At 44.9% G+C, this 21926-nt stretch overlaps 1 protein-coding gene across 8 annotated transcripts in view; it reads right to left on the bottom strand.

Moving 5' to 3' along the window:
• Arhgef3 (Rho guanine nucleotide exchange factor 3) overlaps positions 1–21926 on the bottom strand; it is a 277400-nt gene that overhangs the window by 122536 nt on the left and 132938 nt on the right. For all 8 annotated transcript variants that reach the window (XM_034498310.2, XM_076931301.1, XM_076931302.1 and 5 more), the window contains one exon: positions 10893–10955. In XM_034498310.2, the coding sequence (XP_034354201.1) occupies positions 10893–10955 (63 nt within the window). The remainder of the gene's footprint in view (positions 1–10892; positions 10956–21926) is intronic.

The following is a 21926-nucleotide window of genomic DNA, read 5'->3' as shown; positions in this document are numbered from 1 at the left end:
AACACAGGTATGCAGGAGGCAGGCGGGCAAGCAGACAGACAGACAGACAGACAGACAGACATATCTTTCTCTTAAATTTGATATGGTGAAGCTGACTAGATCTTCAGGTCCCTGTTGAGGCCCACTCAGAACTTATAGTTTTCTACCATCTTTGAGGCTTACAGCCAGTAGAAGCGTCTAAAGTTTACACCTTTCCAAGTAAACTCTTCCCACAAGGCAGGTAGGGGCCTGTCAGGGTCTCAGCATTACTTTCCTAGGGGAGATTCCCTTAGAAGCCCTGGAAGGAGACTAGGAAGGAATTCTTCATCTAGCTGAGAGACACATCTTCAGCTTCTGAAATGCTGTGGTTTCTCCAAAGGAGTCTCTAGTGTTCTTGTGTGGAAAATGTTCAAGACATAGGGCCCTGTCTTGAATGGGACTGGCCAGAGCACTCTCCAGGGTGAGACACAAACCCCATGCTGGCATTCCACCATTGGCTTAGAACCCAGAATCTGCTCTCTCCTTGCCTGTGGGTAAAGGAGCCCTGAGTGTTGACTGACATATCTCTGCTACTCTCCCACCTGGTAGCCGCGTGATGGACACAGTAAGTGGTGGTTATGTCATTAAATGGAAAGAAGAGGAAATGCAGAAACGGAATGTTGTTTATAGTAACAGAAAATTTCCAGGCCGACCATTATCCTGAGAGACACCTGCAAGAGAAGCTGAGGCAGAAGGAGATGCACCAGCCTTCGATGGATGCGATGGCATGGATGGCATACATGGCATGCCACACACAGGGTCACAACAGCCTCCGCCTTCAGGCTGACCCTGTACTAGCTCAGTGAAGCCCTACACTGCCTTCACAAATGTTTTGTCTATCACAAAGTCTTTTCAGGTAAGTCTTAGTTTATCTCTTGTTTTGTTGGTTTTTATTTTTTAAAAAAGAAGAAGGAATGTAAGTATGTGTGTAGAGAAAGACATTCTTCAAATGCTGCCAAGATAAATCGAGTTCTTGTTTTTCATAACTTTCAAAGGCAACAGGAGGCAATGATGCAGCCCTTGGTATGTAACCGGTGTTCCTCAGACGTAGTCTGTGCAGGCTCCTGCTCCAGATGCTCAGAATGTAGAAAAATAAAATGAGGCATATGTTGGTATAGAGAGACACACAATAAAAATACATATGACATGGCAGGTGAGGGTAGAGAATATGAGGGAAAAAACAGAGCCAGATAAGAGAAGAGGGGATATTAATGTGAAGGGTGGGGTGGATTTGTTCGTTCCAATGAAAGGACAGAAATCACCTTTTTAAGGACATCTGAGGGAAACTGAAGTCACGTGAGTATTTAGCTGGCTTTCTACGTAGAGAAAAATGGCAAGAGTGGAGACCCTGAGGTGCAAGGTTCAAGAATGGGTAGAGGTCAGGATAATCAGAATATAGGAAAGAGGCGACAGGGAGGGGGTGACTGGCTAGAAAAAATGTGTCAAAGACATTGAAGAACAGAGGCATGGGGGGCGCAGTGTGGGATTTAGGATTTGGAAGAGCCATTGAGGGTCATCTGTGATGAAAGTGGGTGTCTGAGAGGCAGGAGCGGAAGCAGGAAAGCTGGGTAGGAGGGTGCAGGCTTGACCATCTACTCTGGAGATCACAGCACGCTTACAGTTGGCCAGCTAGAGCAGGTGATTACGAAGTGAGGCCTGCTCTGTTTAAAGGTACACTCCCAGAGAGATGTCAGCTTTCACCCACTGACCATGAAGGTGTGAATTTGAGAGAAGTGTTACAGAACGGAACCATCAGCAGAGAGTCCTGCTGAATACTCTTTAGAGAAGTCACTTATTTAAAACAATCTCTTTTAGCTGGTTTGATTATTAATACTGATTGTCAACTTGTCAGAATATGGAATAGTCACAGAGACAAGTCTCTGGTCACGTGTGTGAGGGATCTAGATTTGGCTAGGTTTGGCTGTTGGAGGCAGTAACATGGGCTGGAGTCACAGATGGTATGAAAAGGAAAAGTCTAGCTGAGAATTACTGTTCGTTCCTCTCTGACTGCTTCCTGCCTGGGCCTCCCGGGTACTGGGATTACACCTTATTCCAGTATTACTCACTTTACTCCACTCCCCTTATCTCTTTCAACACAAACCAAGGCTCAACAATTAATTGCTTGGTGTCCCTTTCTCATTGTTTTTCTGCATCATATAAAAGTGTACATTTTATACTTCTTTTTGCCCTATTTGCCTCCCCCCATAGATCTGTGTAGGAGATAACCGCAGGACAGAGTCAACATGAGGTTGTCATGAACTCTCTGCTGCAAATGAAACTTTTCAAACTTAGCCTCAGGCAGAGGCTTAAGACAAAGGCAAAAGGTGGCCATATTCTTTCCCAAAATATCACAAAAAATGGTCTCTATCCCAGTTGCTAATATTGTGCCCTCTGAGACTTCTTGAGCCGGGGCCTCCATAGTCCACATTACTCAGTACCAGCATCTTCTTAGCTCTTACTAGGAAGGTCCTTAGAGCCCCACATACAGCTGCCAGTCACTTTTCTAATCCAAAGATGCTAAGTCTTTCACATTCCTTAAACAAAACTAAACAACCCAGGCCTATCACAGCAAAACCTAGAATGAACCTCTCTGTCTTAGTTACTTTTCCATTGCTAAGATACCATGACCACAACAATCTATAAAAAAGTTTATTTGGTTTACAGTTCCAGAGGGAAGTCCATGATTGCCAGGGTGAGAAGTATGGCAACAGGCAAGCAGGCAAGCAGGCAGGCAGGCAGGCAGGCAGGCAAGCAGGCAAGCAAACAAGCAAACAAGCATAGCATTGGAAAAGTAGCCGAGAGATTACATGTTGAGACAACAACAAGGAAAGAGAGAGAGGGAGAGAGACAGAGAGAAACAGAGAGACAGAGAGAGGAACAGAGGCAGAGAGAGACAGATTGGCACAGGTTTTTTGACATTTCATGGGTTTTTGAAACCTCAAATCCCAACCCTAGTGACACTTCCGCTAACCAGGCCACACTTCCTAATCCTTCTAATCCTTTCAAAGACTTTCCATACCCAAATAAGTAATGATTAAGTATTCAAATATATGAGTCTATAGGGGAGTGGGGGTAGGGGAGGCAGTCTTTGTTTTGCTTTTTTTCAGGTCAGGGTTTCTCTGTGAAGCCTTTGCTAGCCTGGAACTCACAGGAAACCCACCTGCCTCTGCCTCAGGAGTGCTGGGATTAAAGGTGTTTGCCACCTGCTTGTACCTCAAGGGGACCATTCTTATTCAAAACACTGTACTGGTAATTCTGTACTTGCTACAGAAAAGGGTTAACTTCTTCAGTGAACTAACTCATTTCCATCCTCACACCTTTAAGGAAGGATGCTGTTATGATCTCAGTTTTACAGATGAGGCACAGAGTCACATTCTGCGCACAAGCTCCTACAGCGTGTAATTCTGATCATAAATCTAAACAGACATTACAGAATTCGAGAACTCTCGTTTAATTTGAGCCTCACTGATATCATCTCACCTCATGGGGACCCCAAAAAGACAGCTAAGTTGACCTGCACTTACTGAAGCCATTAGCATCTGAGAAGGTCTTGAAAGTCCTGGGGTTTCTTTGTCATTGAAAAGCTCTGTGCAGTTTCTTGGCCCTTGGCCTAATACTCATAATAACTGACTAGGCCAAAGATGCAATGTGCTTACTTAACCCTGGTCAAACTTGACAACAGATGACAGACTCAGAACAACCTTCTAGAAGTGGGGTCCCTGCTACCTAATGTCCAAAGGATTCTATAGGCAGCATGAACAACAGCGTGCCCCAAATGAGAATGTCCACAGATTACAGATGAGCACGTGCTAATGAAGGCCGATCGCCACAGCCTGCCTGGTCTCCAGGGTGATAAGAACATTATTAAAGCCTGCCACATAATTCATCAAGGCCTCCTGCTGGCTGGGGAAAGGCTAATCTCCCTAGGTAGCGAGTTCCAGAATGGCCAACAAGAAACAAACCTGCAGAAATGTTATCTTTTTTAATTATCTGGACTCCGAGAAGAGATAAAATAATCCTTCTGTTGCTCTGTGTCTGGGTGAACATATTCTAATAGGAACAGGGCTTTGCTCCATGGAGACAGGAAAGCGTTCTTCCCTGTTTATACCAGCACACATACTGAGTGTCCAAGCAGCACCACAAGTAACTGGAAGGCACAGGTAATGAAAATATGGGTGTACCTGCCACATGCTTCACAGGATGCAAATGTGAGACTAAATGGCCTGTCAGTCATCCAGAGCTCAGGCTGCAGAGCCAAAGGCTTTTCTCTCAACTTTCTTCCTTACCCTGAGGCAGTGTGGGGAAGCCCTGCCACATCATCTCCCGGTTTGAATCTACACACTTTGACTCTGAGGCCGTGGCTTGGGTATCTGATCCTCCATGTTTTTATTTTCAGAAGGGGTCAGAGGATTGCTGCAAGCTCTAAGTGAGGGATTTGGAAAGCACAGAACATATGAATACTTAAACACCTCTTCAGTGCACTAGCACTAGGAGGTGGGAGCAGACCTGGCTGCTATGCTGTGGGCCGTCTTGAAGACTCAGGTAAGCTATGGCTTTTCCACACGCCCATGTGCCTCATCCTAAAGGGATAACACAGATAAAGTGATGAAATGTAGGCAGCCTCAGACCCACCATACAGCAAGCACCCACTTAGCTGTAGCGACCGCTCTCATGTGTGTCTAACGGATCTCGGATTGCTACCACAGTCTACTGTGAAAGACTCCGGGATTGAGTCCTCGCATCCCTGACATTCTGAGTCTTGTTTACACTAGAATGCACGAGTGTAAAATAGAATAAAGCGGCTCTGACATGCCCTTCCAAGCAACTGGGCCTGACGCTCATTCACTCACTCTCTCATTCATTCATCCCAGACTTGTTTATGGAGCACCTATGACAAATACTGTTTGTGTTAGCAACCAGGCATGTGTTAGCAACCAGGTATCTCCTCCATCTGTCCCCAGGGACTCAGTGACAGCAGACGTCATCACTGGCTGCCAAGATCCCCCTGCACTTGTGCTACATGCCCTTATAAAAGGCCAGTCTCTCTTCTCCCCCTCCTTCTTTCCTCCACCCTTGCTCAAGGGCAGCTTCTGTATACTTCCTCCCCAATAAACCTCCCATGTGAGACCTGTCACATGGTGTGACTTTATGGCCTCCTTTTTCTTAAATCATAACAGTTTGCCTTTAAGAATTCATAGGCTTTCCAGTAAACTTGTAAGTAGAGCATGACTGTACCACACACTGTAATAAATTCAAGACAGTCTACTGAATGATCAGAGTCCAAAACATCTCCTAGCATTAAAGATCTGGATAAATGCATTCATCTCAGCTCCTGTCTTAGAATTTTTAAATTCCACCTTCATAATGTTTCTCTCCTTTCCTTTCAGTCAACCACACAATAGAAGAGGCACTAAGCCCATCTTTATCTGATGTTTATTTAGCATCTACTATGGGTTAAGACAAGAGAGAAACTTAACTATGGGTTAAGACAAGTATTGAGAAACTGAAAGAAAACCAGAATGTATATGAAACAGGTAAAAGGTTAGACCAGGCCAGGAAGGCAGGGCTCAGAAAGTACCCTCTTTGAGAGTACTTCCAGAGTCTGGAGGTAGGGATGGTAAATCAGGATAACCAGGTGGTATATAGACACAGGGAGTCCATTGACAAGGCTCCAGGCATACAGAGAGGTTGCTCTCCTGCATGAAGGCTGCAGCTGACCTGTTTCTCATCTCTGGTCAGGAGAGGGAAAGAGCAAGATCGTAGTATGCCTAGATGCCTCACAGGGGATGACAGAAGGCTATCATCACAACGGAAGGAACTCAAAAGCATGAGGCAGGATACACACTCCCCAAGTATTCTTTGCAGGAGCTTCAGAAGGGTTTATCTCGGTCCCTACAAACTGGCAAAGAAAACAGAAGAAGGATGTGACCTCTAACCTGCTCCCCCGCCCCCACCCCCAATCTCAGGTCCAGGCACCACTTTCCACAGAGAAGCTCTATCAGAATCAAAAGGAAGTATCAGTAGCAGCTCAGTCACCAGCCAAGAGGGCCCTCTGAAGGGGAGGAATAAGTGTCACAAACTTAGCAAGGGAATGGTGGTGCTTGAGAAGAGGGAGGGGCCAGGCAGCAGAGAATGGGCCCCTCCCACCAGGTTCTCTAGAAGACACTCAAGTGTCTCCAGCATGGTTTCCACCTCCCACTGACTGGAGGAACATATGGCTGCTCAGGGGATACAACCAGTGAGCCAGGAATTTCACATCTTGGACTCAATCCTGCTGAGTAAAGGGATTACACAGGCATATTCTTGGATGCCCATCAGTATTATTTATAACAGAGGAAGTCTATGCTTACATAAATTCCTAAGAAAGGATGGGCTGAGTGAATTCGGTGCCTTCATTTGACAGTGTAGTTATTTAAAATAGCCAGGTTTTAAAAGAATGATGTGAGATACAGTGATGTATTCTCAAACAGGAAGTGAAAAGTCCCAAACTAAATTCATGTGTCTCATGATCCCAGTCTTTAAAACTGGATGTGCTTATGGGCCAGCAAGATAACCTCAGAGGGTAAAGGCATTTGTTTATCAAGCCTGATGACCAGGGCTCAATCCCCAGGATTCACAGTAGTGAAGAAGAGAACTGACTCCTGTAAGTTGCCCTTTGACCACCACACACATTCTGCAGGACACGTGTGTGCGCTTACACACATACAAATAAGTAAACAGGAATTAAAAAAAAAAAAAACAACTCTTATATGCTTACAGAAACTTAAAGGGCTGGCTTAAAATACAGACACAGAGCATTTAGGAACACATGGGAATAGTAGGTTTGTGGGCATAGAAGGCAGCAATGAATATCAAACCCCATGGCACATCAAGCTTGCAAATGCCCTACTGCTCAAACAGTATTTCCTCAGTTGCACTATTGCCATTTCCGGCTTCACATTCTCCGTATTCTACTCAGTATGTCTGAGCAATGCAAACACTATAAAGGTCATCCATGATGACAGGCAGGCAACATGTAGAAACACAGCCTCTGCTTTGAGGTAGGTCTGCCAAGCGTTCTACTCTTTCTATGTCCCTAAGTTTCTACGGACAGCAGGACAGCGGGACAGCGGGACAGCGGGACAGCAGTCTTCCTTTCCTAGCACATTATCACTGGGAGCTGCTTTTATGTCCTGCCCAGGGCTCACTGTCTCAGACTGAGCTGAGCTCTTGTGTTGGGGCACAGCTGGTTTTCCTGCCATGTCCTTCACAGGGCATCAAGGACTCACCAAGCTCCCAACTCAGGTATCTCTCAGCCATCAAAACTTAAACCAGCAAACTGCAGTGGGAGAAGCGCTCTCCCTACCAGCAGCCCACTCATCTCCTCTGACGTGAGAGGAGACTTGGAGGCGGCTGCCAGGAGCCTTCTCCACTCTGCAAATTGTTCTCAGAAATATACGCTGCCTTTATTTTTCGTTTCTGAAATAGTCTCTGTTCTCTCCTCTCCGGAAGCTGGGGGCTCAGGCAATGGATCAGTTCAAGTGGTGAGGGAAAAATAAACCCCGATTATTTTATAAACTATGGAGGTGTTCCAGTCCCAAGGAGATAACAATTCTTTGTAGGCAGGTCATCCTTCCCTGAGCTTCAAGACCTTCTAGTGTCCCCTGTAAAAGGAGTTCTCAACAAAGGGGCTTGGCTGGGGTCTACAAATGCCCCGGAATCACATGTGATTTAAGATCTTGCTTTATAGCTCAGGCTAGCTTCAAACTCAAAATTCTCCTGCTCATGTCTTTTAAGTGCTGGATTGATTGCATATGTGTGTCACCACGCTTGATAGTTACTTATTAACCAATGGGTGAATTCACCTGTGCAAACAACTCCTAGGTTTTTACATCACAAATGTTTCTTTTAAAGGGCTCTTTCTCTTTGTCCCTCTTCCTCTTTCCCTCCCCCTCCCACTCCCCCATGCCTCTCATTCTAAAGTACCAAAAACATGCTGTGTTGTCAGCTTTATGCTGACTGAACGGGAACCTGACTATTGACCCAAAGAGATGCCCATCTTATCTAGCAACTTCTTGTTCAAAGCACACATCCTGTGAATGTCTCATCACTTAGGAAGTGGAGTCTAAACTGAGAAGAACCTAACTTACTACACCCTTACACCCTTCACCAGAAGCCACTAATTGAAACCTACCTCCCCCCCCCCCACGCCCCCAATACTTTCCACTTATACAGAGCAAGAGGCACAAAACGACTCTTTAGCCGGTTCTGACACGTGCCTCAGTCCCTGCTACAGAGGCAAGGGGGATTGCTTGAATCTTTGGGTTATTGGCCAGTTTAGGGCAAAATTATGAAATAACAACAACAGAAACACCACCTCTTCAGGACTGTTGTTGTAAGGACTCTCCTGGACATCATCACTTAAAAAAAGCACAGACATAGTCCCTTTAAGCCTAAACCAACCAACTGATAAAGACCACTTCCTTATCAGAATAACTAATTCACTGGGCTCAGATCTTTAGATATGGTTGCATTTATGGTGAACTGTCTTCTCATTGATGGCTCCACCCACCACTTCATTCCGTTTAGTTCATCTCTGAGTGCACATGGGGCACCAGGTTTGAAGTGAGAAACTCCTTCCTGGTTATGCCTGGTTCTTCCACTTCCTGTCAGCTCTGTGACTCTAAGGCTCGGTGGAACTTGCAGCCCAGCAATTTCATGGAAGCCCCTACAACAGCTTCCAGGTCTCTAACTTGTACAATTATTATAATACTCTGTGGCAACAAATGGAGGAAACCCAGCCTAGGTTCTGGAGACCTGCTTGCCAAGACTCAGACAAAAAGCTAAGCAAATCAAAAACAAGCCAGACTGTAGTAAACCCCTATGATAGCCCTGTTAGTGAAATAGAGTTGGGTTTTTTTTCTATAAAATCTCATTACTATAATAAAGCATGATACATGAGTTAGCAAGATAAGAGGAAACATCTATAGTTGCACAGGGGGGAAAATCATTATCTAGAAATCATTCATTACCTGAGACCTAGGTGGCCTGAGTAAGGAGTTAAGGCCATTGATGCCCATCAAGACAAAAACTAAATCAAACTTAAAACTGCCAGTAATCCTTTCTGATCAGAGGTCAGCAGTTCTCAGGTGAAAAACACTTAAAGACAGGCATTCCTGAAAACCGAACACCAGCTTGCAGCTGAGGAAACCATAGGCTGAGGCAGTATCTTAAAAATGCCTGGACAAAAGTTTTGCTCTGCCCCTAAGATGAATAGTTCATCTGCATGGTGGCTAAAGAGTCTGTAGATTCAGCTGGAGAGACAGCTCAGTGGATAGGAGTACTGACTGCTCTTTCAGAGGTCCTGAGTTCAATTCCTAGCAACCGCATGATGGCTAAAAAACTATCTGTAATGGGATCTGATGCCCTCTTCCAGTGTGTATAAAGATAAAACATTTATATAAAATAAATGTTTTTTAAGTAAGCTTTAAAAAAAGACTCTATAGATCCTAAAAGTCATAAAGGTAAAGTTCCACAAAATTAAAAGTACTCAAACACACAATAAATCTTACTGCTAATGCAAGAAGTTCCATAGCTTCCCATCAATAGACAATATCCAATGAATAAAGAGAACCTCAGAAGAACATATTTCTATCTTGTTACCATGGCAACCTGGTAAACTGGTCCAACTCCATCAATCTGACGGTCTAAAAGACTAGGATAGATAAACACCATATGGTGAAATAAAGACACTCAAGTACATGATTAGCAGCTAGCTCAGGCTCACTCCACCAAGGCTGTTACATCAGGAAATTTGACAATAATTAAAAATAGCTAAAAGAGCATTGCTCATATTGGGCAAATAAGTGGCATTAAATGAGAACCTCATAATTTATATTCAAGGAGTTTCCGGTTTTCACAATGGCTTTAGAAGATCCATTGTCTAACCAAAGGAAGATGCTGAACCTTCACACATCCTAGAGTACTTACACAGTCTCTGTAGGAAACACCACAATGTTACATGGATCCACACTGCATGAAGGGTAGATCCTGAATAATATCTAAGAAGAAGAGACAGGAAGACAAGAGGAACCTGGGAGGCCTGAGGTCTTACTCTAGCCCTCACTGGGGGAGGCTTATCAATTGCATCCATCGTAGGACCAGAGTCCACGCAAAGAAGGGCAGCAAAATGAAACATCTAGGAAATCCAAGGGGGCTCCCTACCTGAGCCATCACCAGTGCTCAGCCACCAAATCACTGAGCCTCTTCTGCAAGCCTGACAGACACAGCTTAGCTAAGGTTTGCTGGGCGCTTTTCAAACATCAGGTGTCATGTTTGATATTCTCATCTTCGTTGTTACATTTCACTCACAGAGTCAGGTGGAGTCTTTTCGGCCTTTCAGTCTTATTTTCCAGATGAGGAATCACTCCACATGAATGTTAAGTATAGAACCTTGACTAAGATCTGCTGAACCCAGAGCCACTCACCTACTACAAGAATCTTCTTCCAGCCTTTGGGCCATCCAGCTGCTGGAATCAGGCTGGGCCACTGACTCCACCCACCCCCCAAGGGAAAAAACACCCAATCTATCTTCTTGAACCAGTGTCTCAAAATGCATAGTGGGAATAACCTAGATGCTACCCAGATGCCTAAGTTTATAATTCATTTTGAGAGAAAACACATAGGCAATAAATACATTGGCTTGAAGTTCAAGTTGGCTATACAACTGTCTCCAGTAAAATGAAGAAGAGATTAAAAACAAAAAATTCCTCTAAGTCACATCTCCACAGCTGGACATCCACTGCATGCAGTGTGGTAACATGACATTCATGGTGCTGTGGTGTGCTGGGGGGGGGGAGGGGAATGAAGTGGGAGATAGAAAGAACTGAACTTACACTTATGTCAAGACTGCACAGGCTGACAGCATCTTCATCCTGGGCACTCTGCTTCCGTTTCCGCTGCAAGATAGATGAAAAGACAAATTCAAATATAAACAGGATTGCAGCTTTAATTAAGGAAGAAAACAAATCAAATAATTCATGGAGTCCTTATCACTTCTATGTGTCAACCAAAAGCTTCAGCCAATGATGCAAGGTAGTACATCCGAGAACCATGGGAAATTACTAAGCTCTGTGGTGAGGTGATGGGTTTGCATGCTTATTCTTATTTTCGCCACCACAATCAATTGACCAATCTCTCTCTCTCTCTCTCTCTCTCTCTCTCTCTCTCTCTCTCTCTCTTTCTCCCTGTGTGTATGTGTATTTCTCCCTCCTTCCCCCACTCCATTATTCTACCACAAATACCTCAAATGAATCCATATAATGATGGCCATATCAGCTTACTAAATTCGATGATGAAATATACTTTCTCCTTTATAAAGCAGAAAAGATATTTATCTACAAACTGCAAGAAAGCACATCCAAGATATGTTCAATTATCTTCTGCATCCTCAGGTCTGCCTGAGGCAAGTGTTTCTTGGGTTTCCACATCTGTTCAGATGCTGCCTGAAGACCAGAACTACCGCTGTGAAGTTATAGGACTGTCTGGAGACATTTGGAGTCTGTAATCGTCAGAGAAGCCCATCTCCTCTTTCATTCAGAACTCTGATCTGAACAAAGGCAGGGAGTGGACAGTGACCCAAACTGCCAATGATCACTTGACCAAAAACGCTTGCAAAACGAGTACCTACTATGTGCCCAGCTCCGTGTTTGCTTCTAGAACAGTACAGGTTAGCAACTTCCACAGTTAAAGAATACATGTCTCTCTTGCAAGAGAGAGACAGCAGATATGATTTGCACACCTCGATCTGTGAGTTAGAATGACTCTTTCTTAACTCCATGGTTGGGGTGGTAGTGACATCAGCTCCAAAGAGAGGAATATAAAGACATCTTTGGTTTTCCTGGCTTTGGGTATCAAATCCAGGCCCTTTCGTCTGTTAAGTGAGTGCTTTACTATTGTGCTACATCCCAAGCCCCTACAATAATGCAGAAAGGAACGCTGGTACCCAGTTGGTGCTCTAAAAGTAGGTGGGAAGATTTTGGAAATGCAGTAATAAATGTCTTCTCATGGGAGGAGGTTTCTATAATAGGATGAATAAAAGTGTCAGATGAAGATGGAGAGTAAACTGGAGTTTCTTTTTATAAAGCTAGCTACCTACTTAAAATCCTGAAAATGAGCCTGGTCCTCCTGACTAGGAAGAAAGGAAGGAAGGGAGGGAGGGAGGAAGGAAGGGAGATAGAGAGAGACAGAGAGAGAGGCAGAGAGAGAGAGAGAGAGAGAGAGAGAGAGAGAGAGAGAGAGAGAGAGAGAGGTTACAAGATAAAAGCAACATAGATTATAAGAAATGGGTTTCTTGTCAATTCTCATTGCACAGGGTGATAGTTCGTCACTGCTGGCAACAGACAAGTCAGAAAGGCTTTTTGGTTTTGTATGTGCCCTTGGCTGACCTGGATAGAATTTGTTATGTAGACCAGGCTATCTCTGGCTCCTAAGTGTTGGGGTTGCAAGCAAGTACCACCACACCCAACTAAGAAGTCTGTAGCTAGAACTCTAAGCCAGAAACAAAATCTTCACAAAGCATCATTTAGTCATTGCTCAGCCCCTTTACGTTCACCAACCACTTCTGTACCAACAGCTGCTCTGGGTCCTGGAAACTGGCATGGGAAAGGCATACTTCCTGACTACTACTTGGGTATAAAAAAGAAGAGAAATTTCACATCGTGAGCTCTACTATGAACTCATCAGGCAAGGCAGAGATGAGGTACCAGTTAACTTTTCTCTCTAGCGTTTGACTTTGTGAGCACACACGCGTGTACATGTGTGTGTGGAGGTCAGAGCTCAATGTCATGCATCTTCTTCAATCACGCTCAACCTTAAAATTTTAATGTTTTTAATTATGTAGGGTGGGGGAGTATATAGGTATGAATACAGGTTCCACAGAGGCCAGAGACACGGAGGCCAGGGGACACCGTGCTGACTATGTTCTTCCTTTGTGACTATTTGGGGACACGGTGCACACTAAACTCTTTTCTTTCTGGAGCTGGAGTTATAGGAGGTTGTGAGACATCTAGCATGAGCTCTGGGACCTGAACTTGGGTCCTCTGCAAGAGCAGTATTGGAGCATAACCACTGAACACCTCTGCAGCAGAGTCTCCCACTGTTTGCTTCTTTGTTTGGAGACAGTCTTAAGATGCTGGAGCTTGCTGATTGGCTAGACTGGCAAGCCAGCAAGCCCTAGGAATCCTTATGTCTCTACAACTCAGAGCTGGGATGGTAGCATGTACTGCCGCCACACCTAGCTTTTTAATGTGGGTGCTGAGGATGGGACTCAGGTCCAAATACTTACACAGAGCCTGGAATGGGACTAGCTGATCTCTGTCACCTTGTACCCTTTTGAGAGGCTTGTTCCCTTCAGCAGCCTCAATCTCCAAGGTGGAAGGAGGGAAAGGACCAAATGGGCAGCCACTCCAGCTCAGCGGACCCTAGTGGCGAAGGTGTGCAGTGGAGGAGCCACATGAATGCACTGCACAGCCAACCAGGACCTGGAATTTCTCAAGTCCTGGGAAGCTAGGCTCATGCTGAGGATCTATAGGACAATTCATGGAAGACATCACCAGGAGAACCAAGTTGCAGAGATACTGACAAATATGCTGAGAGACAGTGTCTGTAATGGTCTAATCAGACCTATAATGAAAGTGACATTTCAGTTTATTAAACATTATGACATGCTTCTCACAGACAGATTTATCTGTTGGGTCTCCTTTGAGCCTGACAACCACACTGTGAGGCAGGTGAGAGCTAGAAAGTTCTCTATTCTGTGAGACTCTGAAGGAAGCTCTGAGAGGACACAGATTTTATAATCAGCAAATGGCAGAGCCTGGATCCAACCCAGGCTACCTGATTCCATGCTAAGCAGTTCCTGTCTCTCAGGTCATCCTGCCCTCAAGCCTGGGATCACACGTGACTTGAGAGGAAGCAGTGGTTGAGGACTGAGGGGACACCGTGCTGACTATGTTCTTCCTTTGTGACTATTTGGGGACACGGCGCACACTAAGCTCTTTTCTACAGTCCTTTCAAGTCTTAAGCACTGTCACTGTTGCTTTGGGGTGACACAGATCATAAGGCACAGACAAGTTAGTCCGGGGGTGTTTGGGCAGGACGGTTGTTGTGTGTACTGTATATTTACATATTTGCTCTGATGGAGTCCCAGCCAATCTGAGGAGTCAAGTTTATTATTATCAAGTTTGTTATTTTTGTCAGGTTTACAGATTGCAGGAAGGCATCATCCACTTCCCTTGCAACAATGAGAAAGCCGCTTGTGTAGGTCCAGTAACTGCGGTAGTCTGTCTCCAAATTCAGCACATGATCTTATGGGCTCTTCCCCAGCACCCTGTGCTGAGCAGACTGGTGAATAATTTCTGCATGGTGACTCAAAGGACAAAGCAAAAGGAGTGAATAAAGGAGGCCTGTGTTCTTGAGGTGATGCTCCTTGCCTTCCAAAAACCATGGCCCTAACCAATCAAAACCTCCAAGCCAAGGTTACTGAAAGCTGAATTTTTCAACCTCAAATTTCTTACTGTTCAGATAAAAGAGAGCATTTTCCTTACTGGGGACACTGATTTTCCTTAAAATATACAGATGTGTAAAGAAAATCACAGTAGGGCAGACCTTGGCCCAAGGTGGGGGGTGGGAGGGAGGCATTAATGGGCTGCATGCCTCCTACAAGAAAGAGGCTCTAATGTGCTCAAGAAAAGTCACCTCTGAGCCATAGTGTTTGTCCACGCCTGGTCCCTGAGCAAAGGGTGGATGTGATCTTTGTTCCTCCAAGTCTTGCCAGTGGCTGAGAGGAAAAGGAGAGCAGCTGACTGTAACCAGAAGTGACCATAAAGGGCAAATCAATGTTCCCAACTCAGGGACGGAGGGGGCGGGGTGGTGGAGTGAAAGCAGTGACTGAGGAGACTGTAGGGACAATGGGCGCTGGGGGAGTGTCTGGCTTCTTACTGTCATAGTCCACAGATTACAGATACTCTCTAGAAGCCTTTGGGTGCTGCAAAACCCTCTTCTTCAACCAACAAAATACCAGGAGCCCCTTTGTGAGCATGTCAGAGAGCATGTTGCATATTTGCATGTTTGGCTGTAAAGCGTCATGGCAACTTGAGGAAACATGCATGGATCTGGTGACCTATGTTGGAAATGCATGACTTTCACGTCATCTCAGACTCTACCAGCATCACCTTTGCCCTTCAACTCCTGGACCTGTTTTTATAATTACAGTCCCTCAGGCTGCTACAGGGCTATCTCCTTTCAGGCTTGGCCACCTTCAGATCACCCAAGGCAGACATCTGAATTCCTTTGGTAAATGGTCTGTGAACAAACTGCTTTTCTGTTGTTTGGGGAGACTGTTTATGAAGAACACTGGTCCAATTGTCCATGGGTGGATTCTCAGAAGACTCCATACTGGGCCAAGCCTGAATATACTCATCTCACCCGCCCTGGCTCCCATTCTCTTGAGACCAAATCTTGAAACACTGTGAAGGTGTTAACCTTAGCTGCCAAAGAAAATCACTAGGCGTCTCCGACACACAAAGAAAGAAAACACAGTAGAACTAGGCACCTACTAGGAGCCAATGAATGTCCCACTAGCTGTTTCTTTCCCTCACTTTAAGTAAACACTGTGGTATATGTTTCAAAGAGCGAGATTCTGAGGTCAGAAGGATTTTACTGAGTGAGCACGGAGCAGGATTTTTGTTTTGTTTCTTAGGCCCGACCACTTGACTTTCTATCATACAGCTAATTTCTTCCCTTCTTCCTGTCTGGTAAGACATGTTTTCTTTAGGTTAATATCTGAAAATGGCTTAAAAATGCATTTATATACTTAGTTAAAACAAGCCAGGCATGGGTATCCATGCCTATAATCTCAGTACTTGGGAGGCAGAGGCAGGAGGAGAAGCAAGTGTAAGCCAGTTTGATCTACATAGCACATAGCAATTGAAGGACAGCCTAGTCTACACAGCAGTCAAGAGTAGAAAGTCTCTATCTCAAATAAATGTGTGTGTGTGTGTGTGTGTGTGTGTGTATCTGTGTATGTATGTGTGTGTCTGTGTGTGTGTTTATGTGTATGTATCTGTGTGTGTGTGTCTGTGTGTGTCTGTGTATGTGTATGTGTGGGTATATGTGTATATGTGTGTGTTTGTTTACTACATATATGTAGTGATCCAGTGGATAATAGTGCTTGTGGCCAAGCCTCAAGACCTGAGTTCAATCCTTGGAATCTACATGGTCGAAGTGATTTGTCTCTTACAAGTTGTCCTCTGACCTCTGCAAACATACTGGGGTTAAGCACATGCACACCCATCCAAATATACATTTGTACACACAGAATAAATAAATGTAAAGTGTATTAGTAAACAATATTTATATATCCATAGGAATTTACCTATATACCTCAAGGAAATTAAGAACAGAAATGAAACAAGCATGAGTATAAAAGCCCACCTCTTACCAGGTGTGGTAGTGTACACCTTTAGACCCAGCACTTAGGAGGCAGTGTGAGTTCAAGGCCAGCCTGGTCTACAACGCAAGCTCCAGGAATAGCCAGGGCTACAAGAGAAATCCTGTGTCAAAAAATGAAACAAAACAAACAAACAAATAAACCAGGGCCAGGTCTACAGTGAGAGGGCTGGAACATGGTCATGTGGTCATTATTACTATTATTCCTGTTACCATGGCAATCATTGCTTTGCTACCATTTGACTCTGAGAGCCCATCAGGGTAGGCAAGGGGTAGAGAGGCCTGCAGTGTGGCAGATACAGAGTTCTAGGCTGAAATATGACTCTCCTAACTGCCCAGACCCCATGGAGTTGTCCACAGAGCCCCTTGGACACCTTTAGTCATACTGGCCCTGGGCTCTTCCCGCTCCCTTCTCAGGGATGAGGGCAAATGGTGAAGTCAGACTTCACTTTAAATGGCTGAGATTAAATTGATTAGGATCAGAACAGCCCCGTTATTTAATCACAGACTTTTTTTTATTAAATAAGGAGCTGACCAGAACAGCAAACACCCAATGATGGAGAGGGTGCAGCGCCTGACTTGACAGCAAACGGTCTCTGATTAGTCGTTTATAATTACTCAATTTGAACCAGATCTCTCAAGCCTTTTGATTTATCTTCTCCCTGGCAAACAGCTTTGGTGGTTTCAAGGCTTTGATGCTGGGCCTTTTATCTGGGCCTTCTTCAGGGTCAGCAAAAGGATTCTGTGTGCTTGTGCTTCCCCTCAGCTGGAGCTTGACTTCATCAGCTTGACTTTGAGCATAAAACAGCCCTTGCTGTTTTGATCCACAGGTAACAGGATCGAGGGGAGACCCTATTCCATTTAACACAGGGCTATTTTCTCCTCTCCAATTTTAAGACACCCTCCATTTTCTAGCATTCTAGAACCCAGGTTCCTTTTACCCCCAAACTCTTATCTGATGATCATATGGTAGAGAACTTGGTATTCAGGTCCCTCTGAGCTACTGGTCCATACATTCTAACTGACACTGCGTGACTGTGCCCTGACAGCGCTGATGACAGATTGGAGGAGTTTGAGCAGACTATACAGGCAGAATTAGGGGAGAGGGTGTCTTCTTTTGCCATACACCTGCAATGAAGCCTTGGGGATCACTCACCTCACTGTTCTATGCCTGTGCCTCATCTGTAGCAGCAGTGAGAGTGTGCTAGATCACTGTGGGTCAAGGGCTCAGAACTGACAGAGATCATCTACTGTCAGTAATAAGCAAAGACAACAAATGAAGGCACCAGACTAAATAAAACTCAAGGGAAAAAAATCAAAAATGTTGAAAACTTCAAAAACTACAGAAATCACATCTGTTTTTGTCCAGGCACAGATATAAGGTAGGAGGAAGAGTTTGTATCCACTAGGATTTTCAACAATGAGCTGTGACAAGACGCACAAAATTGAGTTAGCTAGGACTTCTTCCCAGGCCTTCTAAATTATGGTGATTATTTTGTCTCTACTGGCTCTCAGGTGCTGGGGATTAGATTAATCACAACTCTTAATTCATAATACTGTTGCCATTGGTATTCTTTTGGGTATTTGTTTATCTGCTTTTTTCCGTTAGCAATATTGACACGTGAAGCCCTGCCTCCCTTCACTTTGTTTTCTAACACATTAAAAGCAAAAACAAACAAACAAAACAAAACAAAACAAAAAAACCTCCTTTTAAAATTATTCTGTAAAGGGCTGAAGAGATGGCTCAGTGGTTAGGAGCACTGGCAGGTCTTCCAGAGGTCCTGAGTTCAATTCCCAGCACGACCATCTGTAATGGAATCTGATTGCCCTCTTCTGGCATGCAGGTGTACATGTAGACAGGGCAGTCACATTCATAAAATAAATAAATCTTTTTTTTAAAAAAGTTACTCTTTAAAAACCCAGTAAGATAGTTCACCTTTCATAAAGCCCTTCCTTGAGTTCCACCCCAGGGACCGGCATGGTGAAGGCAGAGAACTGACTCTCACAGGTTGTCCTCTGACCTCTGCACATGCTCCATGGAACACACAGACACACACAATGAATAAAGGGTAAACAAGAACTTAATTCTTCACTGATGGAATCGTTTAAAATCTTAATAATCATTAATTCAGACAGAGAAGCAACATACACACACACACACACACATGTACATCTAGGAAATGTCTAACTGCTTAATTCTTAGATAAGCACCCCATGTAACCCCATGTCCACATCAGACTATCCAACTACAGAATTTAGATCTAAACATGATTATTCACAGGAATATAGAACACTGAGTAGACGATGAGGGTTCTTGGGTCTGTCCTCAGCTGTTGAGAAATCCTGCCCCTTCCTGAGCTGGTGACACTTTGTCCACCATAGCGAGTTGCCAATAGGCAAGTCTTTAGCCACAGGGACACAAGGCTTCCTTCCGCTGCTGGTGTCTGGAACCTGGGTTCCTTGGGGCAATAGGCCCCATACAGTAGAGGGACAGTGTAGGAATGGGTCATGCTTTCTAAACTGCCTGGAAGATCAGGACAGAGATAAATAAAAAGATCAGGGCTGGGGTGAGGCTCAGTGACAGAGCGTGCCTAGGGCCCTGGTTTGATTCCTAGCACTGAAAAGCAAGCAAGCTCCCTTGCTGATTCACTAGGGTATTAACAACCACACTGTAACTCCCAGTCGAAGAGGCTGAAGTTGGTTTCTTTACAGAATATTCAGCCACTTAAGCTACTCCCTCCCTCCCTCCCTCCCTCCTTCCTTCCTTCCTTCCTTCCTTCCTTCCTTCCTTCCTTCCTTCTTCCCTCCCTTCCTTACCCTCTGTGTTAGTTACTCTTCTTGCTGTTATGACAAAACACATGACAAAGGAAACCTACGGAAGAAAGGGTTTATTTGGAGGCAGTCGTTGGAGGTTCAGTCTATCACTGTGGGAAGGCACAGCAGCAGGAGTATAAGGCAGAAGATCGGTCACACGGCAGCCGTAGCCAGGAGCAGAGGTGAATACTGATGCTTAGTGAGCATCCCCTTTATTCAGTCTGGACCCCAGCTCAAGAAACACTGCTGCTGCCCATATTTTTGGGCGAGTCTCCCATCCCAATTAAATCCCTCAGACATGCCCATGGTGACTCTAAATCCTATCAAGTTGACAATCGAGATGAACTGCTCTGCCCTTTCTCCTCCTTCCTTTTGCTGGAACAGAAAAGGGTCTACCAAGAAGCCAATAATAGAGCAAGGCATGGTGGTGCACACCTTTAGTCCCAGCACTTGGGAGGCAGAAGGTGGATCTAAATTCAAAGCTAGCTTTGTCTACATACAAAGCTTCAGGCATTCCAGGGGTAGGAATCCACTAAAGGCAGAGGGATGTAGCTCGGTGCTTACCTGGCAAGTACAAGGCCAAGGGTTCAAATTCTAGCACTGAAGAAAACATGTATGATAGTGCACAGGTTCAGAGAGACTGCAAATCTAAGGCTGTGAGGACCCCTCTTCAGTGCCACACAGGCAGTCTAAGCCAGCCCAGGCTATGCTTTTTCAAACAGATTGTCCTGCATTCCGGATGCTTCCCATGATCTACAGATCAGGTTTAAAGAGTTTAAATGACTCAAGCTCTGGAGATATCCGCACAAAGCAAGAATTTCAGACTAGATCCAACTCCTCAAATAGACTTCTGATCCACATCCCCACATGTCGGATTTCCACAGGCCAGAAACACTGAGAACTGCAGCCAATGGACATAGCCTTTACCCTGTGATAGACCAGAGTTGGCAGATAAAGGAGGGGCAAGTCTGAGAAAGGGTCCCAGCCTATGACAGACAGACACTGGAATTATCTGGTTATCCTTGACTACATTCTTCCTGAAAATAATTAACCAATGCATGTATAGCAGTGTGCATGGTGCCCAGCAAAACAACAAAGGCTCAATAAAGCATTTGTTAAATGCGTGGGTTATATAATTGGTTTACCGGAGTCTCTTGGTTATCTTGAGTTCTTGTGTGAATTTGTTGATTTTATGTGTGTGTTATGTGTGGGAGTTCAGGTGTGCACATGCTGACTTCAGAAGACAACCTTGGGAATTGCCCTCAGCCTCCAACTTGGTTTAAAGCAGTGTTTCTCTGTCTTCTCCTGTGCTGCACAGTCCAGGCTAGCTGTCCCTCCAGCTTCCAGTTGGTTTTTGTTTCTACCTTATAACTTCCTGCAGAAGTGCTGGAAATACAGCTGTGCACCACATCTGCCTTTTTATGTAGGTTCCTAGGATCAAACCGGGGTTTGTATCTATCATCGTGTGGGCATGCAGATTCACTTCCAGAGAAGTTCTGTGCCCCCTCCCCCCAAAATCTAATTTTAGAAAACCATTAACGTCTTAGAGAATGGATTAGATGCTGTGTGAGCAGGCTTTGGTTTTGCACACTCTAGGCCTTGGTTTCATAATCAAGGATGAAACAGACATGGGGGGGGTGGTTTGAAGCAAAGGGAGCACTGGGCTATTCTGTTCTCTGAAGCCATTAACCTCAGCCTTTGAGTTTTACAGAACCTTGCCAGGACATGATGTGGCCACTGAAGAAACAATGCCCTGAATGCTGACAGGCCCCTTGAGTTTAGAGTTCCCTTTTCATCCTTCCTGTAGTTTGTGGGCACAGCAAGCCCTTCCCCCACTTTCAGCCACAGGGGCAGGACAGTGTCCTGCATCACAGCTGACAGCCCTCCAGACAGCACATCAGAAGTGGTCACAGTCACACAGCCACACAGCTTCTCTGAAGACCTTCGGGCAGTATTCCCCAGTGAGGAACCACTGTGCTCAAGACTGCTGCCCACTTTGTGGATTGGGCTCTGGCCAGGTTGGTACACGGAAGCCCACCATGGGGCCTTTGTCTCAGCACATCCTAGGGCTGCTCCTGAGGCTCCTGCTGACTCCAAGGCTCTTGTTGGCAAGTTAGCCTCTGCTCTCCTCCCCCAACACGCACTCCATCCCCACACCCCCTGCTCACTTGCTATGTGTAGTCCAGACTGGAGCAGAATTTAGGATTCTCCTGGCTCAGCATCTTAAGTGCTAGGATTACAAGGGGATAGCATCATATCTGTCTGAACCCATTGTTCAGAGGAGAAGGGTATTGACTATTATAGTAACTTTCCTTACAACTCTTCCATACTGACTGAAAGAAAGCCGGTGAAGAGTAAGCTGTCTCCCTTGTGTGAACTTCCAGGTTGCTGTTGTTTGTTTTGTTTTGTTTTGTGATTTAGGAAGACACTTACTTTTGATCAAATAATACTTACCTTCTTCTCAGGTGTAAGGACCTGTGTTTCCACAAGACTCAACTTCACACTGTAGAAGTATCAGGGATAACTCAGGTTTTAGAGGACCAGAAGAGGCTCTGAACCAAAGGGGCAAACTTAGGGGCCGGAAGGATTTATTTAGCTTACATTCC

This window comes from Arvicanthis niloticus, chromosome 3, assembly GCF_011762505.2.
Source record: "Arvicanthis niloticus isolate mArvNil1 chromosome 3, mArvNil1.pat.X, whole genome shotgun sequence".
Classification (NCBI taxonomy): domain Eukaryota; kingdom Metazoa; phylum Chordata; class Mammalia; order Rodentia; family Muridae; genus Arvicanthis; species Arvicanthis niloticus.
Note: the sequence above shows the minus strand (reverse complement) of the source record. Positions and strands in the feature narration are given on the sequence as shown.